This window comes from Dasypus novemcinctus, chromosome 29 (assembly GCF_030445035.2).
Source record: "Dasypus novemcinctus isolate mDasNov1 chromosome 29, mDasNov1.1.hap2, whole genome shotgun sequence".
Lineage (NCBI taxonomy): Eukaryota > Metazoa > Chordata > Mammalia > Cingulata > Dasypodidae > Dasypus > Dasypus novemcinctus.
This window is the reverse complement of record NC_080701.1, coordinates 22,092,508-22,118,915: the sequence shown is the minus strand read 5'-3', so window position 1 is coordinate 22,118,915 and position 26,408 is coordinate 22,092,508. Positions and strand designations below refer to the sequence as shown.

The 26,408-nt window shown below is 36.0% G+C and overlaps 1 protein-coding gene across 6 annotated transcripts in view; it reads right to left on the bottom strand.

Annotated features, from left to right (window-relative positions):
* Positions 1–5,643: 5,643 nt before the first annotated feature.
* The window catches only part of ADAM32 (ADAM metallopeptidase domain 32), a 269,013-nt gene continuing 248,248 nt past the window's right edge, over positions 5,644–26,408 (bottom strand). For 3 of the 6 annotated variants that reach the window (XR_009184075.2, XM_058290128.2, XM_058290130.2), the window contains 3 exons: positions 9,059–9,088; positions 6,572–6,610; positions 5,644–5,762 (listed from right to left, as the gene is read on the bottom strand). Coding sequence is in view for 3 of the 6 variants with exons in the window: in XM_058290128.2 (XP_058146111.1) it covers positions 5,756–5,762; positions 6,572–6,610; positions 9,059–9,088 (76 nt within the window). In the remaining 3 variants the exon portion in view is untranslated. Of the gene's footprint in view, positions 5,763–6,571; positions 6,611–7,004; positions 9,089–26,408 lie in introns of all 6 variants that reach the window. The other 3 variants (XM_058290129.2, XM_058290131.2, XR_011647754.1) reach the window with 2 other exon arrangements.

Sequence of the window (26,408 nt, the reverse complement as noted above, 5' to 3'; positions counted from 1 at the left end):
ATAATTTCTGGAATGAAATCCTGACTCCCTTTGAAATATCTTAGCCATGAAAACTCATTTGCATTTAATATTTCCCCCTCTCGGTGTAGGTATTTCATGGAATGCATCGTTAATTGGCACTTGGTATACTGGCCCTTGGTGCTGTGGAGGCTCATCCCTGGGAGTTATGTCTCATGTTGAGGGAAAGGCAGTGAATTTATATGCTGAGTATGGCTTAGAGAGGCCACATTTGAGCAACAAGGAGGCTTTCAGGAGGTAACCTTTAGGCAATATATATTACTAGGTCAAGTTTTGATTTCACAAGGAAAAAGTTCATAAGTACAAGCATATCAAGGGCCTGGTGCATTGGTCCACCCTCCTTTGATAGGCTCCACTCTGAAAGAATATAGCAGGACTCATCAGTGTGGGAATTCAATACTCGATGAGTTATTCTATGGGTCTCCACAACTGAGACAACACTCCATGACCACATGAACACACTCACACTCCATAGAAGCATGCTCCACACACATCCCCCCACCACTGACATCCCAGACCAGTGACTCTCCCCGACCATAGCTACAACCCCTCTGCAACCCAAAACCTCCCCACAATCAAAGCCAAAAAAATTGACTATAATAAAATTTAAAAATTAAAAACAAAAATAAACTAATTTTTTGCATTGTGCCTTTCCTCTCCTTAAGAGATCTTATCTTTCATATATCTTGATAATTTCTTCTAAATGTTCCCCCAATGTCTTTTTTATTTTCACTTTATCTTCCGAGAAGTTTTAGGTTACAGAAAAGTCGCTTAGAAAATACAGGGGATTCCCATACACCCCACTCCCTTCCTGCCCCCATCCTCCCTTACCAATAACATCATACATTAGTATGGTACATTTACAACAATCAATAAACAAAAATCAAATTAGAGATTCTGACAAAATGTATAATGGCCTGTGTCCATCATTGCAAGATCATGCAGAACAACTCCAATGCCCCAAAACTTACACTCTAGTTCATCAGACTCACCCAGGACTACCAACAAAAGGATGATGGTGGACAATGCCTAAACTAAGAAGCAGAGAGTATCTTCCACTGCAAGCAAGACAGTTCCATCCATCTGCCCCATGGGCTCTAAGCCCTCCCTCATTTGGAAGGAAAGTTTGGCATCACCATACCCAAATCCCCAAGATACAGGAATGAACAAACATAAGGGGGGAATGCAACTATGGACTAACATAGACTTACTATTATTCTAGTAATAGAAGAACTTCTAACACTGATATAAAGACAGTGGTCACCAGAGGTTGTGAAGGGAGGGAGAGGCAGAATAGGTATAACAGGGGACATTTTTGAGCCATTGGAAGTGTTCTGCATGATATTGCAATGACAGATACCAGCCATTATATATTTTGTCAAAACCTACAAAATTGTGCTGTGCAAAGTGTAGAACATAATGTAAACTATAGACCATGGTTAGTAACAATGTTTCAATATGTATTCATCAATTGTAACAAATGTACCACACTAATGAAAGATGTTGTTAATGGGGGAAAGTGTGGGAGGGGGAGGGATGGGGTATAAGGGAATCCCCTATATTTTCGATGTAACATTTATATAATCTAAAGCTCCTTTAAAATGGTCCAGGGTTCCATAACCAGGGCCTCCTGACCCATGTGGTGAGCTGGCCCACGTGCAGTGCTGCTGCACACAAGGGGTGCTGTGCCACACAGGGGAGCCTCAGCAGAGGGGAGCCCCACGTACAAAGAGTGTGCTCCACAAGGAAAGCAGCCTCACGTGAAAAGAGCGCAGCCCACCCAGGAGTGGCGCAGCACACACGGAGAGCTGACCCAGCAAGATGATGCAACAAAAAAGAGATGCAGTTTCCCAGTGCCGCCTGATAATACCAGCAGGCGCAGAAGAACACACAACGAATGGACACAGACAACAGACAATGGGGGGAAGGAGATAAATAAAATAAAAATCTAAAATAAATAAATAAAGCTCCTTTAAAAATTAAAACTTAAAATAAAAAAAAGATAATCTTGGGAGATATAAAATTCTTGCCTAGCACTTGGCTTCTTTCACCTCTTTAAGTATTTCAACCCATCGCCTTTTTGCCTCCACAGTTTCTGATGAGAAATCAGCATTCAATCTAATTGAGACTCCCCTTGTGTGTAACTTGTTGATTTTCTCTTTCAGCTTTCAGAGCTCTTTCCTCATCCTTTGCATTTGATAGTGTAATCAACATATGACAAGTGTATGTTTCTCGATTATCCTGTTTGGTGTTCTCTGAGCTTCTCAGATGTGCATATTCATGTTTTTTCCTAAGGTTTGGAAGTTCTCTATCATTATTTGGTTATTCCTTCTTCCCCTTTCTCTCTTCTTCTTGGAATCCCATAATGCATATATTGGTGTGCTTGATGGTGTTCTATAGCTGCCTTAGGCTATTTCACATATAATATTTTTTTTCTTTCTGTTCCGCTGCCTGACTCATTTCAACATGTCTTTTCTTCAAATTTATTTCTGCCTTCTGCAAGCTCCAATCTGCTCCTCTTGGGTTTTCAAAATAAATTTCCATTTTTCCACTACTAGTCTATAGAAAACAAGTGTTTTTCTACATTAACAAAAATTGTCTTTCCTCCAGTTTCCAATAACACATTCATTATTTCACTCTAAGGCCTCAATGGACGCATCTTTAACATCCATATTTCTACCAAGTTTCTTCAAAACAATATTGACTTTTTCTATAAAGTGTCTGGATGCCGTGCATGCCATAGGTTGGTATCAGAGCCGAGGGTTTTAAAAAGGATGAGAGTACAAAGACAGATACAGGCCATTATATATCTTGCCATAACCTACAGAATTGGGTGGAAGAGAGTGTAAATTACAATGTAAACTTTAATCCATGATTAATGGCAATGCTCCAAAATGTGTTTATCAATTGCAATGAATGTACCTCACTAATGAAGGGTATTGTTAATGTGGGAAAATGGGAGAGGTGTGGGGAGAGGGGCAAATGGGAATTGGAATCCCCTATATATTTTTATGTAACATTAGCATAACCTATCTTTAAAAATATGTAAATTTAAAAAATAAATAACATATAGAAACTTTTAAAAAATTAAAAAAAGGATGAGAGAAAAAGTAAAAATGCCATATTTGTGACATGTTTACATTAGTTCACTATTTATCTGTAATACAATTTAATTGGGTGCCCTCTTTTTTATCTGGAAATCCAGTGTATACGTTAGGAATGACCTTTGCTAGACCAATTTCAGGAGAATGACAGGATTGCAAGCTTGACTGAGATGAAGTGTGAGGCAGTGATTGTAAATTTTCGTTTTTTTAACTTGATTTTATTACCTTTAAACTAAAATTTAAAAGTAGTGTGGGCAAAACATTACGTATTTTGATCATTGGAAGTTTCAGAATTGCTCTACCACATATCCAAAACCAATCAGGGAACTGCTTATCTTAGGTCTTCATAAATTTAATAGTCAACTAGAGAGGCAGTTTAGTTCTTTTTTAGTTTCACCTTCACCATTCTCTCCACATTACCCCTTTTTCCAGCTCACTGGTATTTGAAATCCTGGTGGGTGGCTAAGGTAGTCCTGGAGTAAGGGCTAAGATCCTCCGGGGAAACTGGTCATACTAGAAGGGAGGCCTGAAAAGAGGAGGCCTGGCTCCTACAAATGACCGTCTGGGCACCCACCATCCCGTCATTGTCCCCAGGCTCCCCGGGAAAGAGGGCATTCTGGCACAGGAATTGGTGATCCTTCCCTTCCCAAACTTATTAATGAGAAGAACAGAAGGATGGTAAATCTGGTTCTAAGAGCATTTGAAGACCAGAGATTAATATAGCCAATTAGGAAATAAATTGTAAACTAATAAAATAGATGTTATACATAAAGCTGACTGTAGAATTGTGCCTTTGAAGTATCTTGCCAACAGAACAGGGATCGTTTACATCTCTAAGTGATTTATGTACACAAATGATTTGCAACTTAATGATTTTCTTATGATCAACATGTAACTTTACAGAGACTGTAACAGGGTTTTAATCAATAATAAATACTAAGTCAAATAAAGGTACATTCTCCTAGAGAATTGGATAAACTTGGACAGGCCTGTTACACAAAGCTCAAGTATGATACTGAAAGGACTTGTAGGCATCTTTTTGCCTTATTTGCACTTTGCTTTGCTAAGTGTTAAGGCTGAGCATCTTTCCACATGATGTTGGAACTTAGTATCTCTGCATTTAGGAGTAGCCTATTCTTCCTCTTTACCTATTTCCCTATAGGGTATTTATCTTTTCCTATGGAATTGCAGGAGCTCTTTAAATATGAAGACTATGAAAAGTTGTATAGCATAGCGATTAAGAGTATGGGCCCTGTACTCTGAGGCTAGATTATCCAGTTTAGAATCATGGCTCTGGCACTTACCAGGTGTGAGTGAACTTGAGCAAGTCATTTAACAGTTCTGTGCCTGTTTCCTCATCTGTAAATAGGGATAATAATACTTCATGGGACTGTAATGAGGATTAAATGGGTAAAAATAATAATAATAATAATAAAAGGTAGAAACCAATGAAATTGAAAAGAGACATGCAATAGAGGAAAAATAACAAAGTCAAGAGGTGGATCTGAAGAGATCAATAGATTAAATGAATAAACTCTTAGCAAGACAGATCAAGAAAGAGAGAGGGAACAAAGTATTCCCATTATCAGGAATGAAAGTGAGGACATAACTATAAATCCTACCGATAATAAATAGGACATTATGAACAACTTTATGTCAAAAGATTGACCATTAAATGATAGAATGATGGAAACAATATACCAGAAATGGGTTGACTTACTCCAAAAATACATCTTAAAAAAACGGAAAACTCTGAGTAAGTTCTCTCTATGTTAAGGAAATTCAATCTGTAAGAGAAAATCTTCCCATAAAGAAAACACCAGGCACCGATAGCTTCCCTGGTGAATTTTTCCAAACATTTAATTAAAGAACTAACACTAATCTTCCACAAACTCTTTCAGAAAGATGAAGAGGAGAGGAAACCTTTCTAACTTATTTTATGAAGACAGTATAACCTGACACCAAAAATCAGAGAGAGAGTTATCATATGCCCTAAGTGCTTAGGTCCTTCTGTCTCTCTGCCTTCTGGGCTGTGAGCCACCTGGTCCAAGGGCAAGGGGAAGGAGGGTGGGGAGAGTGAGAGGCCTAAACCAGAAAGTACAGCCTCCTAAGTGAACTTGGCCTCCCTCTGATGCCCATGGGAGCACTGGCAGGTGCGGGAGGAACAAATATCTGCTACTACTGGGGCCTGCATGTGGCCCACCAAGTCTGGTGAGAAGGAGTGGGAGGAGGAACGCGGTCCACCAACAGAGCCCATTCCAAGTTAGGGCCCTTGAGGCAGAGCCTAAATTTCAGATCTGTGGGCTGCTGGGGCCCCAGAACTTTAGCCAGGACAGGGTGGCAGGAGAGCTGCTGAAATGTGGGGGAGAGCTCAGGGTGCAGTGCTGGGGTTGAGACTCTAGAATGGGGGGCTACTGTTTTGAGTACAGGACCTGAAGAGGCAGAACTGCTGCCCAGGGGGCTGAATTCTAGAGACTAGAGATGAGTAGAGGGAAGAGAAAAATAAACAGTGGCATGCAGATTGGTCCACACTCGGTTGATTTATTGTTTCCTTCAGCTGTGACCAGGGGAGGAAAGCAGAATTTTCATTTTTCAGTGAGACTCTTGGTAACATCCATTGCCTCAAGGAATTACTAGTTACTGTGGAAGAAAACAAAAGACACACTTGCTCAAGGTATTGATAGCAAACAAATTCCCTCCCACTGCAAAACACACAGTTAGGGTACTGACAAGCAAAAAATTCATGTGGCAGAAAAAAAAAAAATTCTTGAAAGAGTTTTTACAATTTTGCTTGTGAAATTACTTAGCCATGAATTACAATGAATATATGATTTTCTATGATTTGAGGGGAACCATAAGGTTTATTCACAAGTACTTGCAAAATAAGGAAATGTAACTTTTTTTCCCACATACAACGAAATGTTTATGAATTTAACAAATAAGGTAGTATCTTTACACATTTTAGAAATTGAAATGCATATTTCCATATCTTGGAGTGAATCATTTTTGTTTTTTCATGTTGTAAATGTTTGTTTTGGCAATGCTAACCTAAAAGCTAAAGTGGTCTTGATTTTTAATTATTGTTCTGTAAACTAATTTACATATCTTACCAAATATTAGATTTAACTCTTTAATTCCATTCTAACTGCAAGGTCAAATTCCCAATAAACTTTACTAAACCAAAGGACAAACAGATGAAATGATTTAAATATGCATTAATAAAATATTATTGAAGTTTATTAAAGATTATTAATAGGTGCAGTACTTTACCAATTTTTCTGCCCAATCAATATTTAGGAATTCACTGCAGATTATAGGTTTAGGATCAAGTAGTATACTAATGCAAAGCATTCCCAATGCCCTTCAGGTCCAAATCTCCAACAGATTATTAATTTCTTCATTTTAATTTCACATCTATAATTATTTTAAGAAATATCTGATTTACTTACCTACTGGTATATGTTTGGTTACTTCCCTGTGACCTGGATCTAAATAGAAAAGAAAATAATACTTTTAGGTTAATATGATACAATTTGTCAAAATTACATTTATTTTTATGACAATTTCTTCCTTTCACTTCAAAGTTGTGGCAAAAAATAAAGGATCTTTGCCAAATTTCTATTATTACCAAAATAAAAATCAAATTTGGGGTCTCTTTCCCATTCTATATCCACAGATTCCTTAAACTTCTAATACCCCAATCAAAGAATGAGGCAGAAAAAGAATGCATTGAAGACAAATTAAGCAAGGTTAACTGACAGAGAATTTTTGACAGAGAAGAAAGCATAGATAGTAAGATTAGTGCAAGAATTCAGGAGGAAGAATTATATAATTTTACCACTCCCATTCTTTCCCTTCCTCTGCCATTTTATATCTTCAAACCTTATAGCAGGGAGCAGATGTGGCTCCCACACGGGAGGTCCAGAGTTCAGTTCCAGGTACCTCCTTTAAAAACAGAAAAAAAAAACAAGCAAAACCAACGAAAAACCAACTTAGGGGAGCCACTGTGGCTAAGTGGTTGAGAGATAGTTTCACACATACAAGGTCCCAGCTTCAATCCCTGGCCCCCGGTACCTAAAAAACAAGCAAACAAACAACAACAACCAAAAAAAACCACGCACTTGTAGCATAATTTCCCTAATATTTTGATACTTTGACAATGAAAGCCCCTCTGTAAATATTTAGTTAGTGCTACTCTCCCAAACCAATAAAGGGATTGGCTTGTCTAGACTCATGAGTCTACTACCATGTACAACCCATTAGATTTCTGCCTTGTTTTCACTCTTGCTTTGGTTGTTTACTCAAAAAGTTTTGGTTCTACCAATATCCCTCATTGGCTTCCACCAGAAAATTAAAATTAAAGTAATAAAAAAACAGAAATCAAAGAAAATTCAATGTGTGCCAAAAAAATAAAGCACAGCAACTATATCTGACTAGTTCATTAAATTTAAATGAAAGAATAATCCAAGAATGCTTTTCTGGTGCATGCTAGTCACAGAGCTAGACTAATGGGCTGATATTCCACATTATACTCTGACATGCAATTTATATTGTCATATGGGTGATGCCCTTGTCTATCCCTCAATCCGGTTGAATACCATTTCTAAAACAGTTTGATTATGTGCTGAGAGATATGTGATCTCTGATGAGAGATAATGTGAGGGGACAATTGGAGTAGTTATCACATTGTTTATATTTGTGTTTGTGTGTGTATGTGAAGTTCAGGAATGATCATTCATTTTAAAAAGTACTTATTGAGCATTTGCCATAAGCCAAAAACTGCTGGGTCCTCACTATAAATTGGTGAGCAAATAAATATGGCCATTAACCTCAAGCAATATCATTATACAGGGAGAATAATCCTTTGAGGTGAGCAAAAGTTGCAAGAATTGCAGTGTTTGGGAGCACTATACCATAAGTATCTTGGTAACAGTAATGGAGGGTGCAGATAATAAAATGAACTTTTTCTATCTTTAATTTGGCAACCGTAATACCTATAACAGGTTGACTATGTTAAAAGACTTCCAAGAAAAACGGAGGGAATATAGGCTACAGAAATGGAGTAGCTTTCCTAATGGAGGGGGTAGCTTCATCAGGGAAGACAGAAACTATAAAACACTACGGTGTGAACACTAGAAAAGCTTAACCTGTACATATAAGGGAATGCTCTGGAATAGCAACAGTTTAAACGTAAATGAAAGAGGAAATTTAAGAAAAAATACCAGACAATAGAAGAAAATAGAAAATCTACAAGGGAGAAAGGAAAGTGAACAGACCAATAAATATCTGGTAATTTCAGAAGGATCACAAAGCCACAAATGTGGAGTAGAGAAAACTAAAACTCTTAAAAAAAACAGTTCAGAGAATACTCGGTAATACAATTGTGGGATGTTGAAAGGCTGAGGAAAATGTAGAATTTTAGTGCTTTATTGATATACTCATGATTCTGTCTCTTAGATAAACTCCTATGTGGAATCATCTTTCACGCACATGTTCATGAACGTATGTATTGAGTTTGTGTGTTTAACTGTGATCTAAACAAAAAAGCAATATTTCCCTTTGAATATCTCAGCATAAAAGATGCAAAATGTTCTGCTTATTAGTTTCACAATCTAATTATATACATGTCTTGTCTCTTATTAGATTTAAATAGTTTTTTCCCTATGTCACAAGAGAAGACAATCAATAAAAATTTAATTAACTGATAAAGTTCAGTTGACATAAGTAATACCTATTTGTCCTAGAGTGGGATATAGTAATATGCTATTCTTTGGTGTATTGCCTTATCAACTGCGGCTTCTCAAACAGCAGTGAGGAATTATTTGTGAATTATCAACTTGTTCATTTTCAGTTTTCAACATATACTTATTTATAAAAATCATCTCCTAATGATTTTTTTATGATTTATAAAAGTCATCTACTAATGATTTTCTTACCCAGTTTGAGTACTGCCTTCTGACCTGGATCTAAATAAAAATAAAAATAATGTCTAAAACTTAATACTAAGAAACTTGTCTACTTTAAGAATGAAAGGCCATTTTATACCAAAATTAACTGTTTAAACGCTCAGGGCATACAAATAAGTAGCATTCTTATTTACACAAACCCAAGAGCAACAAAGTGCAAATTTCAAACCCTCTCCAGTGGAAAGCATATCGGAATAGCAGAGATGTGGTTTTCCCTTATCACTTCCCAGCACAAAATATAAACTTGACTCTGAGCACCTAAATCTGGCCTTTGAGCTCTAAGTTAACTTTATATTAATTGATATATAAATTTCCACATTTTTTTCAAGTTAAAACTCACATTTATTTTTGGGTAATCTGTCAGATTGAATGGACAAGAAAATTTCTCTTTCTATTCCATACATACAGAAAGGCTGAACAACTGTTGGGATCTCTGAATTACTTATATCCTAATGGATGTGGTTTTAATAACCCTAGCTAAGAAGGAGTTAATTTTATTTTTTTTAAATGTTGAACTGAGTCCAAATTTTATTTATATATATGCATATGCATGTATTTAAATATATGTTTACATGTAATTTCTTGACGTCCTTTATTTTTTTATTTTTATTTCTGTCTTTATTTTTTTTTAATGTTACATTAAAAAAATAGGAGGCTCCCATATACTCCCCACTCCCCTCACCCTGTGTTAGAAATCTGGAATAAAGTTGCAATTAAACCTGGTAGTCCTGAATGGGGATAATAAAAGCTATGACCATGGGAATGAGAATGTAGCAGGCAAATTGTATCAACCATGTGAATGAAAAAGGATCACCTAGAGATGTGGGAACCCCAGGCCTCCACCACAGATAGGGGCAGGACCCTCAATTCCACTTCCCACAAATTTGAACCAGCAAGCATGGAAAATATTGAAAAATTCATGCACCAGGAGAGGCAAACCTGAAATACCCATTTCTCCCAATGTATGTGTCTATAACTCAGGGCATGCAGAATTCTTATGGGAACAATCATTGTCTCCGAGGATGAGTTTACAAATCTAAAATTACAAAAATACTCTGTGTTAAATGTCTACAATCTCAGCAAAACAAAAAATTGGACATATCAAGATCAAGAGATAAAGGAATTGTAGGAAGATGGCAGAGGAGGGAGCTCAACACTTGGTCCTTTCACCAGAACAATTAATAAACAGGTAGGAACTATCTGAAACAACTATCATGAAACTTCTGAAGCCAGAACACCTTATAGCATCCAGGGAAGAGCAGGAGGAAGAGGTTGATAAAGTATAGTAAAGAACAGTGAATGACTCTCTTCACGTTGTTGCTACTGATGCCCATCTCTAACTCTTGTGGCAGGTCACCATGGGGGCCCACACCTGACTAGCTGGCTGGTGACAGTAAGGGACATAAAATACCTCTTCCCCATCTGATCAGTGACTTTGGATTGCTGGAGGTCCAGCTCTGAGAGTGGACATTGTTTCAACCTGCCCCAGACAAATGAAGCAATGGACAAGATTTAAAGATGTTATGCTACCTAAGGACTAAAGGAGATAGTCAGGTGAAGGGCTGTATTTGCTGGGCAGAACAAAAAAGATCAGCTTTAGGAAGCCGTGTAAGAATCTCTTGGTGCCCTTCCTCATCTCTTCCTCAGGACACTGAGGAAGGACACCAGTGTGTGCCCCTTTATGGGTCCCTAGCCCTGTTTTGGCTGGGAAAGACTGACTTGGAAAAATCTTCTCCTCTGTGCCCCTCCTTTCAGATCTTCTCTCCAGGCAAAAGCTGCTTGAGACAATGACAGGAGTGTAAGAGACTGTAGAGGCAAGCAATTTGAAACAAAGGCTTGTAACTTCAAACCCCTGAGAGAGGGTGATCTCTCTACTGAGAAAAAGAAGGGACAACTAAATTCCTGTAAGGAGAGGAACTCCAAAAACAACTAACAAGCAAATGCCTGGGACAAGATACAGGCCCAGAAACACAGGGAAAACATTGCATCCTGCATTCCATTAGAACTTCCCGATAGAAGGGCTGAAGCTAAAGAAAATCTCTGTCTATCACCAGCTGGTAACAAAATCCAGAAACAAATCCCAGAAATAACATTGTAAAATCTTAAAATGTAGAGTGTGTGCAACAAAAGAGCAAAAGTTTAACAAATAAACAGGAAATACCCATCCAAAGGAAGAGGATAAAACCCAGAAAACACCAATGAAGACCAGAATGTGGATATACTGAACAAAGCCTTTAAAAATAATCATAGGTGGCAGACTTGGCCCAGTGGTTAGGGCGTCCGTCTACCACATGGGAGGTCTGTGGTTCAAACCCCGGGCCTCCTTGACCCGTGTGGAGCTGGCCCACACGCAGTGCTGATGCGTGCAAGGAGTGCTGTGCCACACAGGGGTGTCCCCCGTGTAAGGGAGCCCCATGAGCAAGGAGTGCGCCCCATAAGGAGAGCCACCCAGCACGAAAGAAAGTGCAGCCTGCCCAGGAATGATGTTGCGCACATGGAGAGCTGACACAATAAGATGATGCAACCAAAAAGAAACACAGATTCCCGTGCAACTGACAACAACAGAAGCGGACAAAGGAGACGCAGCAAAGAGGCACAGAGAACAGATAACTGGGGTGGGGGGGGGAAGGGGAGATAAATAAATAAATAAATAAATCTTTAAAAAGAAAATCTTAAAAATACTCAAAGAAAAGAAGGAAAACCCAGAGAAAAAACTAAAGGATAGCATGAAAACAATGAATGAGCAATATGATCATCTTAATAAAGAGACAGAACATTTTTAATGGACCCAAACAGGATTACTAGAGTTGAAGATGATGACTGAAATGAAAAATTTCTAGGAGGGATTCAAAAGTATATTGAAGCTTGCAGAAGAAAGAATCAGGGAACATGAAGACAAGATGCTTGAAATGAGTCAGGCTGAGAAGCAGAAAGAAAAAAGAATTCTAACATTTCAAATATTTTTTCAAAAATGGAAAAAAAAATTAAAGTGAAAATAGGCTAAGATACCTCTGGGACACCATGAAGTGTACCAAAAGAGGAAGAATAAATATTCAAAGAAATAACAGAGAACGTCTTGAACTTAGTAAAAGACATTAATATGCATATCCAAGAAGCCCAGGGAACATCAAATATGATAAACATGAAAAAAATACAACCCATCATATATTAATCACATTATCAAATGCAAAGGACAAAGAGAGTTCTGAAAGCTGAAAGAGAAAAGCAATGCGTTAAATACAGAGTCCCAATTAGACTGAGGGCCAATTTCTCCTCAGAAATCATGGAGACAAGAAGACAGTGGGTTGAAATACTTAAAGTGCTAGAAGAAAACAACTCTCCACCAAGAATTTTATATCCAGCAAGACTTTATTTCAAAAATGGGGGAAAGATAAAGAATTCCCCAGAAACAAAAGGTGAGAGAGTTCACCACTCCTAGACTTGCCCTACAAGCAATGCTAAAGTTTTTTCTACAGCCTGAAAGGAAAGCACACTATACAGTGGCTCAAAGCATCATAAATATATAAAGACCTGCAGTAAAGGTAATCACTTGGGTAATTGTAAATGCCAGTATTATTGTATTGTACTGTTTGATACATGACTCTACTTCTTACTTCCTACAGGTACAAAAATGCAAATGAATAAAAAGAAATGCTAGAGTTCAAGGAAGATGATCTTGGAGTAAGCAGGCAGGGCTCAACTCTCTCATAAAAACAATGGTGAAAGGGTCAAAAGCTGCCCAAGGGACCTGCTTTGTGGGTCAGCAGACCAAGGCAGTACTACACAACTCTCAGGAGGGCAAGGGAAAGAAAGACAAAGAACCGAAAACAACATTGCAGCCAGGCAGGGCTCACAAACCCCACCCACAAGATATTAAGCTAGGGTAAGACCTCTGGCTCACTGAAGCCAGCTGAGAAGGGAACAGATGTCTTACTCCCTGTCACCTGTTATAAGAGGGAAAGGAGGGGAAATTTCAATTACTTCAGCCAACAGAGCCCACTTTGAATCTCAGCGCTGGTAAGACCAAAACACAGGAAAGCAGAGATTGAAAGAAACACCTCCATGGAAATGTGTGCCCATGAGCACAATCTGCTGGCTGGTCTGGAAATTGAACAAAGTCCCAGGGAATTGAATGACAATGTGAAATGCACAAACCTATGCATTATGGTGCCCAAAAGGAGAAGAGAATGGGAAAGGGGAAGAAAGAATATTTGAGAAAATATTGACTGAAAACTTCCCAACCCTTATCAAAGACATAAATATCATTATCCAAGAAGGACATCACACCCCAAACAGAATAAATCTGAAGAGGCCTACCAACAAGACATCTAATTTTCAGACTGACAAACATCAGAGACAAAGAGGATTCTGAAAGCAGCAAGAGAAAAGAAAATCATCACATACAAGGGAACCTTGATAGGATTAAGTGCTAACCTCTCATCTTACACACCGAGACCAAGTGAAATTTATTCTTGATATGAAAGTGTGGTTCATAATAAGAAAATCAATTTACGTATATAACACATTAACAGATTGAAGGCAAAAAACCTATGATCATCTTGATCGATCCAGAAAAAGCATTCAACAAAATCCAGCATCCTTTCTTGATTAAAAAAAAAAAAAAAACTCTTCAAAAGATAGGTATAGAAGGAAAATTCTTCAATGTGATAAAAGGCATATATGAAAAACCCACAGCCAACGTCATACTCAATGGGGAAAGGTTGAAAACATTCCCTCTAATATTGGGAACAAGATAGGGATGCCCACTGTCACCTTTGTTATTCAACATTATGCTAGAAGTTCTAGCTAGAGCAATTAGATAAGAAAAAAATAAAATAAAAGGCATCCAAACAGGAAAACAGGAAGTGAAACTCTATTTGTGGATGCCATGATCCTATATTTAGAAAACTCAGAAATGCCTATGACAAGGCTACTTGAGCTAATAAAAGTACAACAATATGGCAGGATACAAGATCAGCATACAAAAATCAATATGTTTCTGTACAGTAGTATTGAACAATCTGAGGAGGAAATCAGTTTTTAAAAATCCATTACAATTGCAACAGGAAGACTCAAATACCTAGAAATCAGCTTAACCAAAAAAGTGCAGGACCTATATGCAGAAAACTACAAAACAATGGTATTATAAAAGAAATGAATGAAGACCTAAACAAATGTAAAGACATTCCATGTTCATGGATTGGAAGACTAAATATCATGATGATGTCAGTCCTACCCAAACTGACTTATATATTCAATGCAATAGCAATGAAAATTCAACAGCCTACTTTACAGAAATAGAAGAGGCAATTATCGAACTCATTTGGAAGGGAAAGTGCACCCAAATAGCCAAAAGAATTCTAAAAAAGAACAATGTGGGAGAAATTTTACTGCCTGACCTTGAAACATATTACAAAGCAACTGTGGTCAAAACAGCATCATGTTGGCATAAAGATAGACACATCAATCAGCAGAAAGAATTGAGAGTCCAGAAATGAACACTCACCTCTAAGGCCAAGTGGTTTTGGACAAACCTACCAAAGCTATGTTACCAGGACAAAACAGGCTCTTCAACAAATGGTGCTGGGAGAACTGTGTATCCATAACCAAGAGAAGGAAAGACCCCTATCTCACTCCCTATACAAGAATCACTCAAAATGTATCAAACACCTAAATATAAAAACCAGGACCATAAAACTACTAGAAGAAAATGTAGTGAGACCTCTTCAAGACCTTGTGGTAGGTGGCGGCTTCTTGCACCTTCCACTCAAAGCATGAACTCTCAGTTCTACTCCACTGATTGATGTGGTATATATACTTGATGGAATATTATGCAGCTATAAGAAGAAATGAAGTTGTAAAGCATATAACAACATGGATGACCTGGAGGACATTATTTTGAGTGAGGCAAGCCAGACACAAAAGAACAAATACTGTATGAATGTACTACTCTGAACTAAATATAAGGTGTAATCTCATGGAGTTAATAATGAGAATATGAGTAACAGAAAATAGAATGAGGAAATTCTAGAAAGTAGGGTCATCTAGAAAATACAATGGAAAGCTGAGGATTAACCTGTGCAGAATTGGTAAAAAGGATGTGTTAATCTTTGGACATAAACAAAAATGGTGAAGGCCAACATAATGTTTTTAACTAGCAGTACTATTATGTGGATATGATATTGGTATAAAAGGAAAGTCTAAGGTCATATATATTACTAAAAGGAAAGCTAAAAATGTAACATGGGACTGTAAAACATAGTAAAACTGCATGTGAAATATGAATATAGACAAAATGGCATATATAAGACCATTTTTCTTTGAAACTGAATAAATGTATGTTAATAGTACAAGATGTTAATATCAGACCAAAAAAAAGCATTATGCTAAGTGAAAGAAACCAGACACAATTATATAAATCAAATTATAAAGATGAAATTAGATTAGGGATTATATAGGCCTAAGGAAGGACTGCTAAGGTATGTGGAGTTTTTCTTTTTGTTCTAAAATTTTTGTGGTGATGAATGCACAAAATTGTGATTACACTAAAAGCTACTGATTTTATACTTTGGATGGATTGTATAGTATGTGAATAATTCTCAATAAAGTTGCTAAATAAATAATAATTGTGCAAGAATAGCCAGAAGTAGCAGCTATGTACAGCAGGGGAAGCATAGAGAGATTGAGAGGTAAAGAATTTTCTTGTTTATATAGTGGCTCATCTGTTTTTTTGGTTGTTGATTATCATTGAAATAATGAAAATGCTCTAATAATGACTAAAGTGATGAATGCACAACTATGTGATTATACCAAATACCACTATTGTACACTTCGGATGAATTGTATGCTTTAATAATATATATAATAAAATTGATTTGTTGAAAAAGGAGCTAAAATTGAAGATCTAACTGCACACCTGGGGAACTAGAAAAAGAATAACAAACTAATCCTAAACCAAGCTAAGGGAAAGAAATAGTAAAGATCAGAGCAGAAAGAAATGAAATCAAGAATAAAAAAATAAAGAGAATCAACAAAGCCAAAAGTTGGTTCTTTGAGTAAATCAACAAAATTGACAAACCCTTAGCTAGACTGACAAAGAGAAACAGAGAGAAGATGCAAATAAATAAAATCAGAAATGAGAGAGTGGACATTACCACTGACACTGCAGAAATAAAAGAGATCATAAGAGGATACTATGAACAACTGCATGCCAAAAAAACTAGACAATGTAGACAAGATGGACAAATTCCTAAAAACATATGAACCACATACTCTGACCCTAGAAGAAAGAGAAGACCTCAACAAACCAATCACAAGTGAAGAGATTGAACACTCATCAAAAAACTCCCAAAGATCAAAAGCCCGGTACCAGATGACTTCACAGGTGAGTTCTACAAACCATTCAAAGACAATCTAATACCAGTCTTGCTAAAGCACTTCCAAAAAGTTGAAGAGGGAAGAATGCTACCAAACTTATTCTAAGAAGCCAACATTACCTTACTACCAAAACCAGGTGAAGATACTACAAAAAAAGAAAATTACAGACCAATATCCCTAATGAATATAGACGGAAAAATCATCAACAAAATACTTGCAAATCAAATCTGAAAGCACATTAAAAGAATTATACATGACATTCAAGTGGGTTTTATCCCAGGTATGTAAGGGGGATTCAACACAAGAAAATCAATTAGTGTCATAAGCCACATCAATAAACTGAAGGAAAAAAAGTCAAATGATCCCCTTGATTGATACAGAAAAGGCATTTGACAAAATACAGCACCCTTTCTGGATAAAACACACAAAAAGGTAATAATAGAAGGAAGAATTCTCAATATGGTAAAGTGCAAAAACGAAAAAAAAACACAGCATTGAACTCAACGATGAAAGACTGAAAGCTTTCCTACTGAGATCAGGAATAAGACAAGGATGCCCACTGTCACCACTGCTATTCAATATTGTGCTAGACATTCTAGCTAGACCAAACAGGCTAGACAAATTCCTAAAGGGGAAAGAAAAAAGTAAGACTTTCATTATTTGCTGATGATATGATTCTATATCTAGAAAATCCTGAAAAATCCATAATAATAGCCTAGAACAGGGGTTCTTAGCAAGGGGTCCATGAGCTTGAATTGAAAATAAAAATTAAAAAAAATTATTCTTGTGGAGACGTTTTGATGCAGGTTTGACATATTAAATAATACACATTAATGTGGACTTAGTAAGGGGTCTGTAGTTTTCACCCGACAGGCAAAGGGGTCTGTGGAACAAAAATGGTTAAGAATCCCTGCCCTAGGTCTAACAGACAAGTTTGGCAAAGTGGTAGGATACAAGATTAATATGCAAAAATCAATAGCGTTCCTATACATCACTAACATGCAATCTGAGGAGGAAATGAGGAAAAAATTCCATTTATAATAGAAACTAAAAGAATCAAGTATTTATGAATAAACTTAACCAAGGACATCAAGGACCTCTATTCAGAAATCTACAAAACAATGCCTAAAGAGGGAGTGGATATGGCTCAAGCAGTTGAGCACCCACCTCCTACATGGGAGATCCCAGGTTCAGTTCCCAGTGCCTCCTAAAGACGACAAACAAATAACGAGAGACAATGAGAAAAAACTACAAGCAGACAACAAGAAAAAACAATGAGCAAGCAACAAGTAGACAGTAAGCAAAAACAAACAAGCAGGGAACACTTGTGGCTCAAGAAGTTGAATGCCCGCCTCCCACATGGGAAGACCCAGGTTCAGCTCCCAGTGCCTCTTAAAGAAGAAAAAATAAACAGCAGAAACGAGAAAAAACAATGAGCAGACAATAAGCAAAAACAACAGGCAGAAAATGAGCACAAACAATGAGCAAAAACAGCAAGCAAACAGAGGAGGGAGCCATGGCAGGGGAGGAAGGGGGAGTTGGTTCTTTGAAAAAAATTGACAAACCTTTAAAAAAAAATTACCTAAAGAAATTGAAGATGACATACATAAATGGAAGGACTTTCCATGTTCATGGATTGGAAGACTAAATATCTTAAGATGTCACTTCTACCCAAACTGATTTATAGATTCAATGCAATCCCAATAAAAATCCCAACAGCTTTTTGGCAGAAATGAAAAAGCCAATTATCAAATTTATTTTGATAGTGAAATATGTCTTAAAAAGGAAGAATGAAATTAGAGGACTCTCACTTCCTGCCTTCAAATCATATTACTTACCTACAGTAGTAAAAAACAGCATGGTAATGGCATAAAGACAGACAGATTTACCAATGGAACCAATTGGAGAACTCAGAAATAGACCCTTACCTCTACAGTCAAAGTGATTTTTGGCAAGGATATCAAGCCTTTGGTTGGGCCATAACAGTCTATTCAACAAGTGGTGCTAAGAGAACTGGATAGCCATATCAAAAAGAAAGAAAGAGGATCCCTATCTGACACCTTATACAAAAATTAACTCAAAATGGATCAAGGACCTAAATATTAAAGCAACAACCATAAAACACCTAGAAAAAAAAGGTAGGGAAACAGCTTCAAGATCTTGTAGTAGGTAGTAGTCTCTTAAACCTTAAACCCAAAGCACAAGCAACAAAAGAAAAAATAGATAAATGGGACTCCTAAAAATTCAACACTTTTGTACTTCAAAGGACTTCGTCAAAAGGGTGAAAGTGCAGCTGACTCAATGTGAGAAAATATTTGGCAATCACATATCTGATAAGGGTTTAATATCTATGATATATAAAGAGATCATACAACTCAACAATAAAAAGACAAAATATCCAATTAAAAAATGGGCAAAAGACTTGAAAAGACAATTTACAAAGCAGAAATACAAATGGCAAAAACGCATATGAAAAAAAAATGTTCAGTCACTAGCAGTTTGGAAAATGCATTCAAAACTAAAATGCAATATAATTTCACATCTATTAGACTGGCCACTATTAAAAAGTTGGAAAACTGTAAGCGTTGAAGAGGACTGAGATAGGAATGCTTATTTACTTGTGGTGGGAATGTAGAATGTTACAGCCACTGTGTAGGACTGTTTTGAAGTACCTAAGGGAGTTGAATATGGACTTGCCATGTGGCCTGGCAATACCACTACTGGATATATATCCAGAAGAACTGAGAACAGTGCCATGAACAGACACCTGCACACTGATGTTCTTAGGGGCATTATTCATGATTGCAAAAAGTTGGAAACAACCTAGGTGTCCACCAACTGATAAAGGAATAAACAAATTGTGGTGTATACACATGATGGAATACCACGCAGGTGTAAGAAGAAATGAAGTCATTAAGGATATCACAACATGGATGAAACTGGAGGACTTTATGTTGAGTGAAGCAAGCCAGACACAAGAGAATAAATACTGTATGAATGTACTACTATGAAGTAAATATATTGTGAAAACTTATGGAGTTAATAATTACAAAATAGGTGATCAGAAAATTGAATGAGGGTAAAGAATGGAAATCTGAGGGTTAATCTGTACAGAATTGGTAAAAAGTTTCTTTGTAAATCTTTGGAGATGAATAGAAATGGTGAAAGTACATCATCAACACTCCTTCCCCCATGTCCATGGATAGTCCAACTCAATCCCTCCACCCTACTTCCTTCACAGACCAGCACTGTTGAACCTGCTGGAGATTCTGAGGGGAGGGAAAAGGAAAAACAACTGTAATATGGGGGCATTTTTGGGACATTGGAATTGTCCTGAATGACATTGCAATGATGGATACAGGTCATTATATGTTTTTTCATAACTTAACAAATTGTGTGGGACAGAGTGTAAACTATAATGTAAACTAAAATCCATGTTTAGTGGCAATGCTCCAATGTGTGTTCATCAGTTGTAACAAATGTACCAGACTAATAAAAAGGGTGTTGTTGATGTAGGCAAGTGTGGGAGGGTAGGGAGTGGGGTAAATGGGAATGTCCCTATATACTTTTTCTTATTTTTTTCTTCCCTCTATATTTTTTATGTAACATTTATGTAATCTAAAGTATTTTTAAATAAATAAATAAAAGTATTTTTAAAAAAGGAAAGTACATCACACTGTAACTAGCACAACTATTATAAGAGTATGACAATGGTTGAAAAGGAAAGTCTAAGGTCATGTATATTACTAGAAGGAAAGCTAAAAAATGTAATATGGAAGTGTATAACACAGTGAAACCTCATGTTAAATATGAATATGGGTGTTATTGCATATATAAGACTGTTTTTACAAAATACAAATATAAATAAGTTAGCGAGATAGAAACAGAATAGTAGCTATGTACAGCAGGGGAAGCACAAAGATTGAGAAGTCATAAAGTTTTCTGTTTGTGTAGTTGGTTTTTGCTTTTTATGTTATTGTTGGAATAATGAAAATGCTCTTAAAATGATTGAAGTGATGAATGCACAACTATGTGATTATACTGAATACCAATGGTTATACACTTTGGATGGATTTATGCTTTATTGATATGTATCAATAAAATTGATTTGTTAAAAAAGTAATGCTAAATGTATGATTTTGACATACAATGTACAAAGTTATGTGATAAGTAAAAAGAAGGTGAGGGGAAAGAGGGTTATAGGAAAAGTATATGTGCATGCTATTGAAGTTAAGTTGGTATCAAATCAAATGTGATTGGTATATATGGAGGATGCTAAATTTTAACTCCATGGAACCATAAGGATAACAGATGAAAAATATGTCCAGATAGAAAAGAGAAGGCACTCAATATGGTACAAACAAAAAATTGAATACATAAAAATAGGCATTAACGGAAGAACTGAGGGTTTAAAAAAAGGTGTAAAACATACAAAAGCTAAATAGCAAAATGCCAGAAGAAAGTTTGGTACTATCTGTAGTAACATTAAATGTAAATGGACTAAACTCTCCAGTTAAAAGGCACAGATTGGCATAATGAATTTTAAAAAGCATGACTCAAATATATGCTGTCTGCAATAGATTCACCTTAAATTCAAAGATACAAGTAGGTTGAAAGTGAAAGTACAGAAAACTATGTACCATGCAAGTAGTAACCTAAAGAGAGCTGAGGTAGCTATACTAATACATTCAAAAATAGACTTTAAGTGAAAAAGAGTTATGAAGGACAAAGACGGTCATAATATATGTATAAAGGGGAAAATTCGATAGGAAGATGTAATAATCATAACTATATATGCACCTCACAGCAAACTCTTAAAATATATGAAGCAAATAGCAACAGATTTGAAGGGAGAAATGGAAGCTTCTACATTAATAGGAGTAAATTTTAATATACCACTTTCAATAATGGATAGGAAATCTAGTCAAAAGATCAATAAGGAAATTAAAGATTTGACTGATACTTTAAATCAACTAGACCTAATAGACATATATAGAACACTTTAAACAATAAAACAGAATACACATTCTCCTTGAGTGTACAAGCATTATTCTCCGGGATAGACTATATGTTAGGTCACCAAACAAGTCTTAATAAAAACATATTGAAATAATACAATGTATATTCTCTGACAACAATGGAATGAAGCTAGAAATCAAACTCAGAGGGACACCAAAAACTCACAAATATATGGATATTAAACAACATACTCTTAAACAACCAATGGGTTAAAGTAGAAATCAGAAGTAAAATTATGAAATTTATTGAGGTAAAATAAAATGAATACTATAAAAATTATGGGATGCAGGGGAGGCAGGGTTGATAGGGAACTTTATAGCTTTAAATGTTTACATTTAAAAAGAAGAAAGGCTTCAAATCAGAGACCTAATATCAAAGTTGGAAGAACTAGAAAAGGAAGAACAAATTAAAGCCAAAGTGAGCGAAAGGAAAGAAATAACAAAGATTAAAGCAGAGATAATAAAGAATAGAAAGACAAAAAGAGAATCAAAACCAAAAGCTGATTTTTTAAAAAGATCAATAAAATTGATGAACCTGTAGCTAAACTGACAAAGAAGAGAGCATAAAAATTTTAAAAATCAGAAATAGAGCTGAAATATAAAAGATTATAAGAAGATAATATGTACAATTGTATGTCAATGAATTAGATAACCTGTATTAAATGGACAAATTCTTAGAAACATAAAAACTACCCACACTGACTCAAGTAGAATCAGAAAATCCCAGCAAAACAATTACTAGTAAAGAAATTGAATCCGCAATCAAAAACCTCCCAATAAAGAAAAGACCAGGACCAGATAGCTTCACAGGAGAATTCTACCAATCATTCCAAGAAGAATCAATAACAATCTAGCTCAAACTCTTCCAGAAAATTGAAGAGGAGGGAATACTCCTTTATTCATTATGTGAAGCCTATACCACCCCCAAACCAAAGCCAAATAAAGATACCACAAGAAAATAAAACATCAGACCACTACCTCTCATGAACATGCAAAATTACTCAACAAAATACTAGCAAACTGAAGCCAACAGCACGAAAAATAATTATACACTATGATCAAATGGAATTTATCCCTGGCATGCAAGTTTGGTTCAACTCAAAAAAATCACTTAATGTAATATGCCACATTAACACAATGAAGGAATAAAACCATATGATTATCTCAAATGATGCAGAAAGGGCATTTGACAAAATCCAGAGTCCCTTCTTGATAAACACACACACACACACACACACACACTTAAAACACTATAGGGGAAGTGGATGTGGCTCAAGTGATTGGGCTTCTGTCTACCATATGGGAGGACCTGGTTCAATCCGTGCAGCTTTCCGGTAAAGGCTTGCCTACGCAATGAGCCAGCACTCGCACAGCAAGCCAGGCCTGTGTGGTGAGCCATGGAGCAGGATGATGATGCAACAAAAAAGAGACAAAGGGGAAAGTGAAGGTGAGGTGCAACAGAAACCAGGACTGAGGTGGCACAAGTGACAGGGAACTTCTCTCCACATTGGAGGTCCCCAGGATCAGATCCCAGTGATTCCTAGAGGAGAAAATAAGAAGAGAAGAGAAAAGAGAAATAGACACAGAAAATCACACAGCAAATGGACACAGACAGCAAAAACAGCAGGGTGGTGGGGCGGGGGGGACACGATAGAAACAAACATCCTCAACATGATAAAGGACATATATGAAAAGCCCATAGCTAATATCTTACTTCATGGTGAAAGACTGAAAACTTTCCCTCTATGATCAGGAGCAAGACAAGGATGCCCACTGTCACCACTATTATTCAACATTGTACTAGAAGTTTTTGCCAGAGCAATTAGGCAAGAAAAATAAATTAAAGACATCCAAATTGAAAAAGAAGTAAAAATTTTCTTATTTGCCAATGAAAAATCCTGAAAAATCCATAACAAACATCCTAGAGCTAATAAATGAACTCAGCAAATGTCAGGGTACAAGATCATCACCCCAAAATCTTTAGTGTTTTTATGCACAAGAAATGAACAATTTGAAGAAGAAATAAAAAAAATTCCATTCAAAATAGCAACCAAAAGAATCAAATATCTTGCACTGAATCTAACCTTGGATATAAAGGATATTTTGTGTTCATTAATTGGAAGATTAAATATCATTAAGATGTCCATTTATACATTCAACACAATCCCAATCATAATTCTAACAATCTTCTTTGCAGTAATGGAAAAGCTAATTATTAAATTTATATGGAAGTGTAAGGAGCCCTGAATAGCTAAAGCCATCTCAAAAAGGAATAATGAAGTTGGAAGACTCACACTTCCTGATCCAGAAACTTATTACAAAACCAGAGTAATCAAAACGTTCTGGTACTGGCAGAAAGACAGACATACAGACCTAAAGAATCTCATTGAGAGCTCAGGAATCAACCCTTACATTTATGCCAACTGATTTCTGACAAGGGGGCAAAGACCACTCATTTGGGAAGAATAGGAAGAATAGTCTCTTCAACAAAGAGCACTGGGAAAACTTCATCTCCATTTGCAAAAAAAAAAAAGGAGGAGGACCCCTACACCCTTATACAAACATCAACTCAAAATGTACTAAAGGTTTAAATATAACTGCCAGAACTCTCAAACTTCTAGAAGAAACGTAGGTAAGCATCTTCAGGACCTTGGGTTAAGCAAGTTTCTTAGAATTTAAACCCAAGAACAAGAGAAAAAATAAATGGGATTTCCATCAAAATTAAAAACTTTAGTTTCTCAAAGGACTTTTCATGAAAGTAAAAAAACAATGTATACAATGGGAGAAAATATTTGGAAACCACATATCCAATAAAGTTTTAATATATAGAATATATAATGAAATCCTTCATCTTAACAACACAAAGACAACCCAATTAAAAATGGGCAAAAGACTTGAATAGATCTTTCCAAAGAAGATATACAAATGGCCAAAAAGCACATGAAAAGATACTCAATATCATTAGCCATCAGGCAAATACAAATCAAAACCACAATGAGATACCATTTCACAGCCATTACAATGGCTGGTATTAAATAAACAGAAAATAACAAGTGTAGGAGAGGATGCAGAGGAGAAATAGGAACACTCATTTATTGCTGGTGGCAATGTAAAATGATGTAGCTGCTGTGGAAGTCAGTTTGGAAGTTCTTCAAAAACCTAAGTATCAAATTACTATACAACCTGACAATTCTGCTACTAGGTTTATGCCCAAAAGAAAGCAGGGACTTGAACAGATATTTGCACATGATTATTCATAGTGATGTTATTCATAATTACCAAAAAGTAAAAGCAACCCAAATGCCCATCAACTGATATATGGATAAATAAAATGTGGTAAACACATGCAATGGACTACTATTCAGCTGTAAAAGGAAATGAAGTCCTGATACACGCAACAACATGAATGAACCTTGAAGACTTCATATTGAGTAAAATAAGGACAAATATTGTGTGATCTCATGGATTTGAAACAATTAGAATAAGCAAACTCACAGATTCAGGCTCTAGAATATAGGATACCAGGCAATGGGTTGGGGGTAAAGAATGGGTTGTTAAAGCTTAAAATGTACAGGTTTCCTATTTGTAATGATGGAAATGCTTTGATAATGGATGGTAGTGATAGCAGTACAATACTGTGAAGGTAATTAGCAGCACTGAAATATATATCTGAATGTGATTAAAGAGGAAAATGTCAGATTGTACATATGGTAACAAAATTTTTTTTAAATCCATGGAACGACACTACACAAAGAGTGAACACTAAGTTAAACCATGAACAATTATAGTTAATAGTACAATTATAAAAATGTGCTTTCATTGATTGTAACAAATGTTCTACACCAATGCAACATGTTAACAGCAGGGTGATAGATGGGATTCCTGTATTTTTTTAAAACAAATCATTTTTATTTATACACATTAATAAAGCATATAATTCATCCCAAGTGTACAATCAATGGTATTTTGTATAATCACACAGTTGTACATTCATCACTTCAATCATTATTAGAGCATTTTCATTATTTCAATAATAATAATAATAAACAAAAAACAGACAAGAAAATTCCTCACCTTTCAATCTCTCTATGCTTCCCCCACTGTACATAGCTGCTGTTTCTGGCTATTCTATCCCAAGTGTATAATCAATGGCTTTCAGTATAATCACAATGTTGTACATTCATAATCTCAAAAATTTTAGAACAATTTCATTACTACGAAAAGGAATACTCCACACTCTTAGCATTCCTTCCTCAGATCTACATAACCACTAATCTCATTTCATCTTTACAAATTGATTTATATTTACATTTCATCTTAAATGGAGATTCCTGCATTTTTTTCATGATTCTTCTGAAAGCTCACACCTTCTCTATGAAAAAAACAAACTGGAAAAAAACAACAACAGATAAAAGAACTTTAAAATAAAAATGATTAGGAACTACACAGAGATCAGATAGGCAGGAATAGGGCAAGAAAGGACCACTGTAAAGAGAATGGGTAATTTGATGTATAAATCAAACAGAATGCCAGATAGAGAGATGAAAAGGACTAATATATGAACAGACCAATTAAAAATATGGAAGCTAAAATGAAAAGACCCAGTCAAATGCAGTAATTTCAGATGGAGAGAAGAAAGGAGAAGAGTCAATAATTAACAAGATAATGACAGAATTTTTTCCAGAGTTTGAGACCTGAGTTCTGATATTTAAAGACTACACTTAATCCATAGTTGGATAAATAAAAAGAAACAGTATCAGAACAAACCATAATAAAAATAAAACATTACATACAGGGAGAAAACCTTAGAAGTCACTTAGAAAAAAACACAAATTAATTGGAAGGGAATAAATTAATTAATTAGACTAACAGCTGAGGTCTAATCAATGACAGTAATTGTCACATTACACATTACAATAGAATAT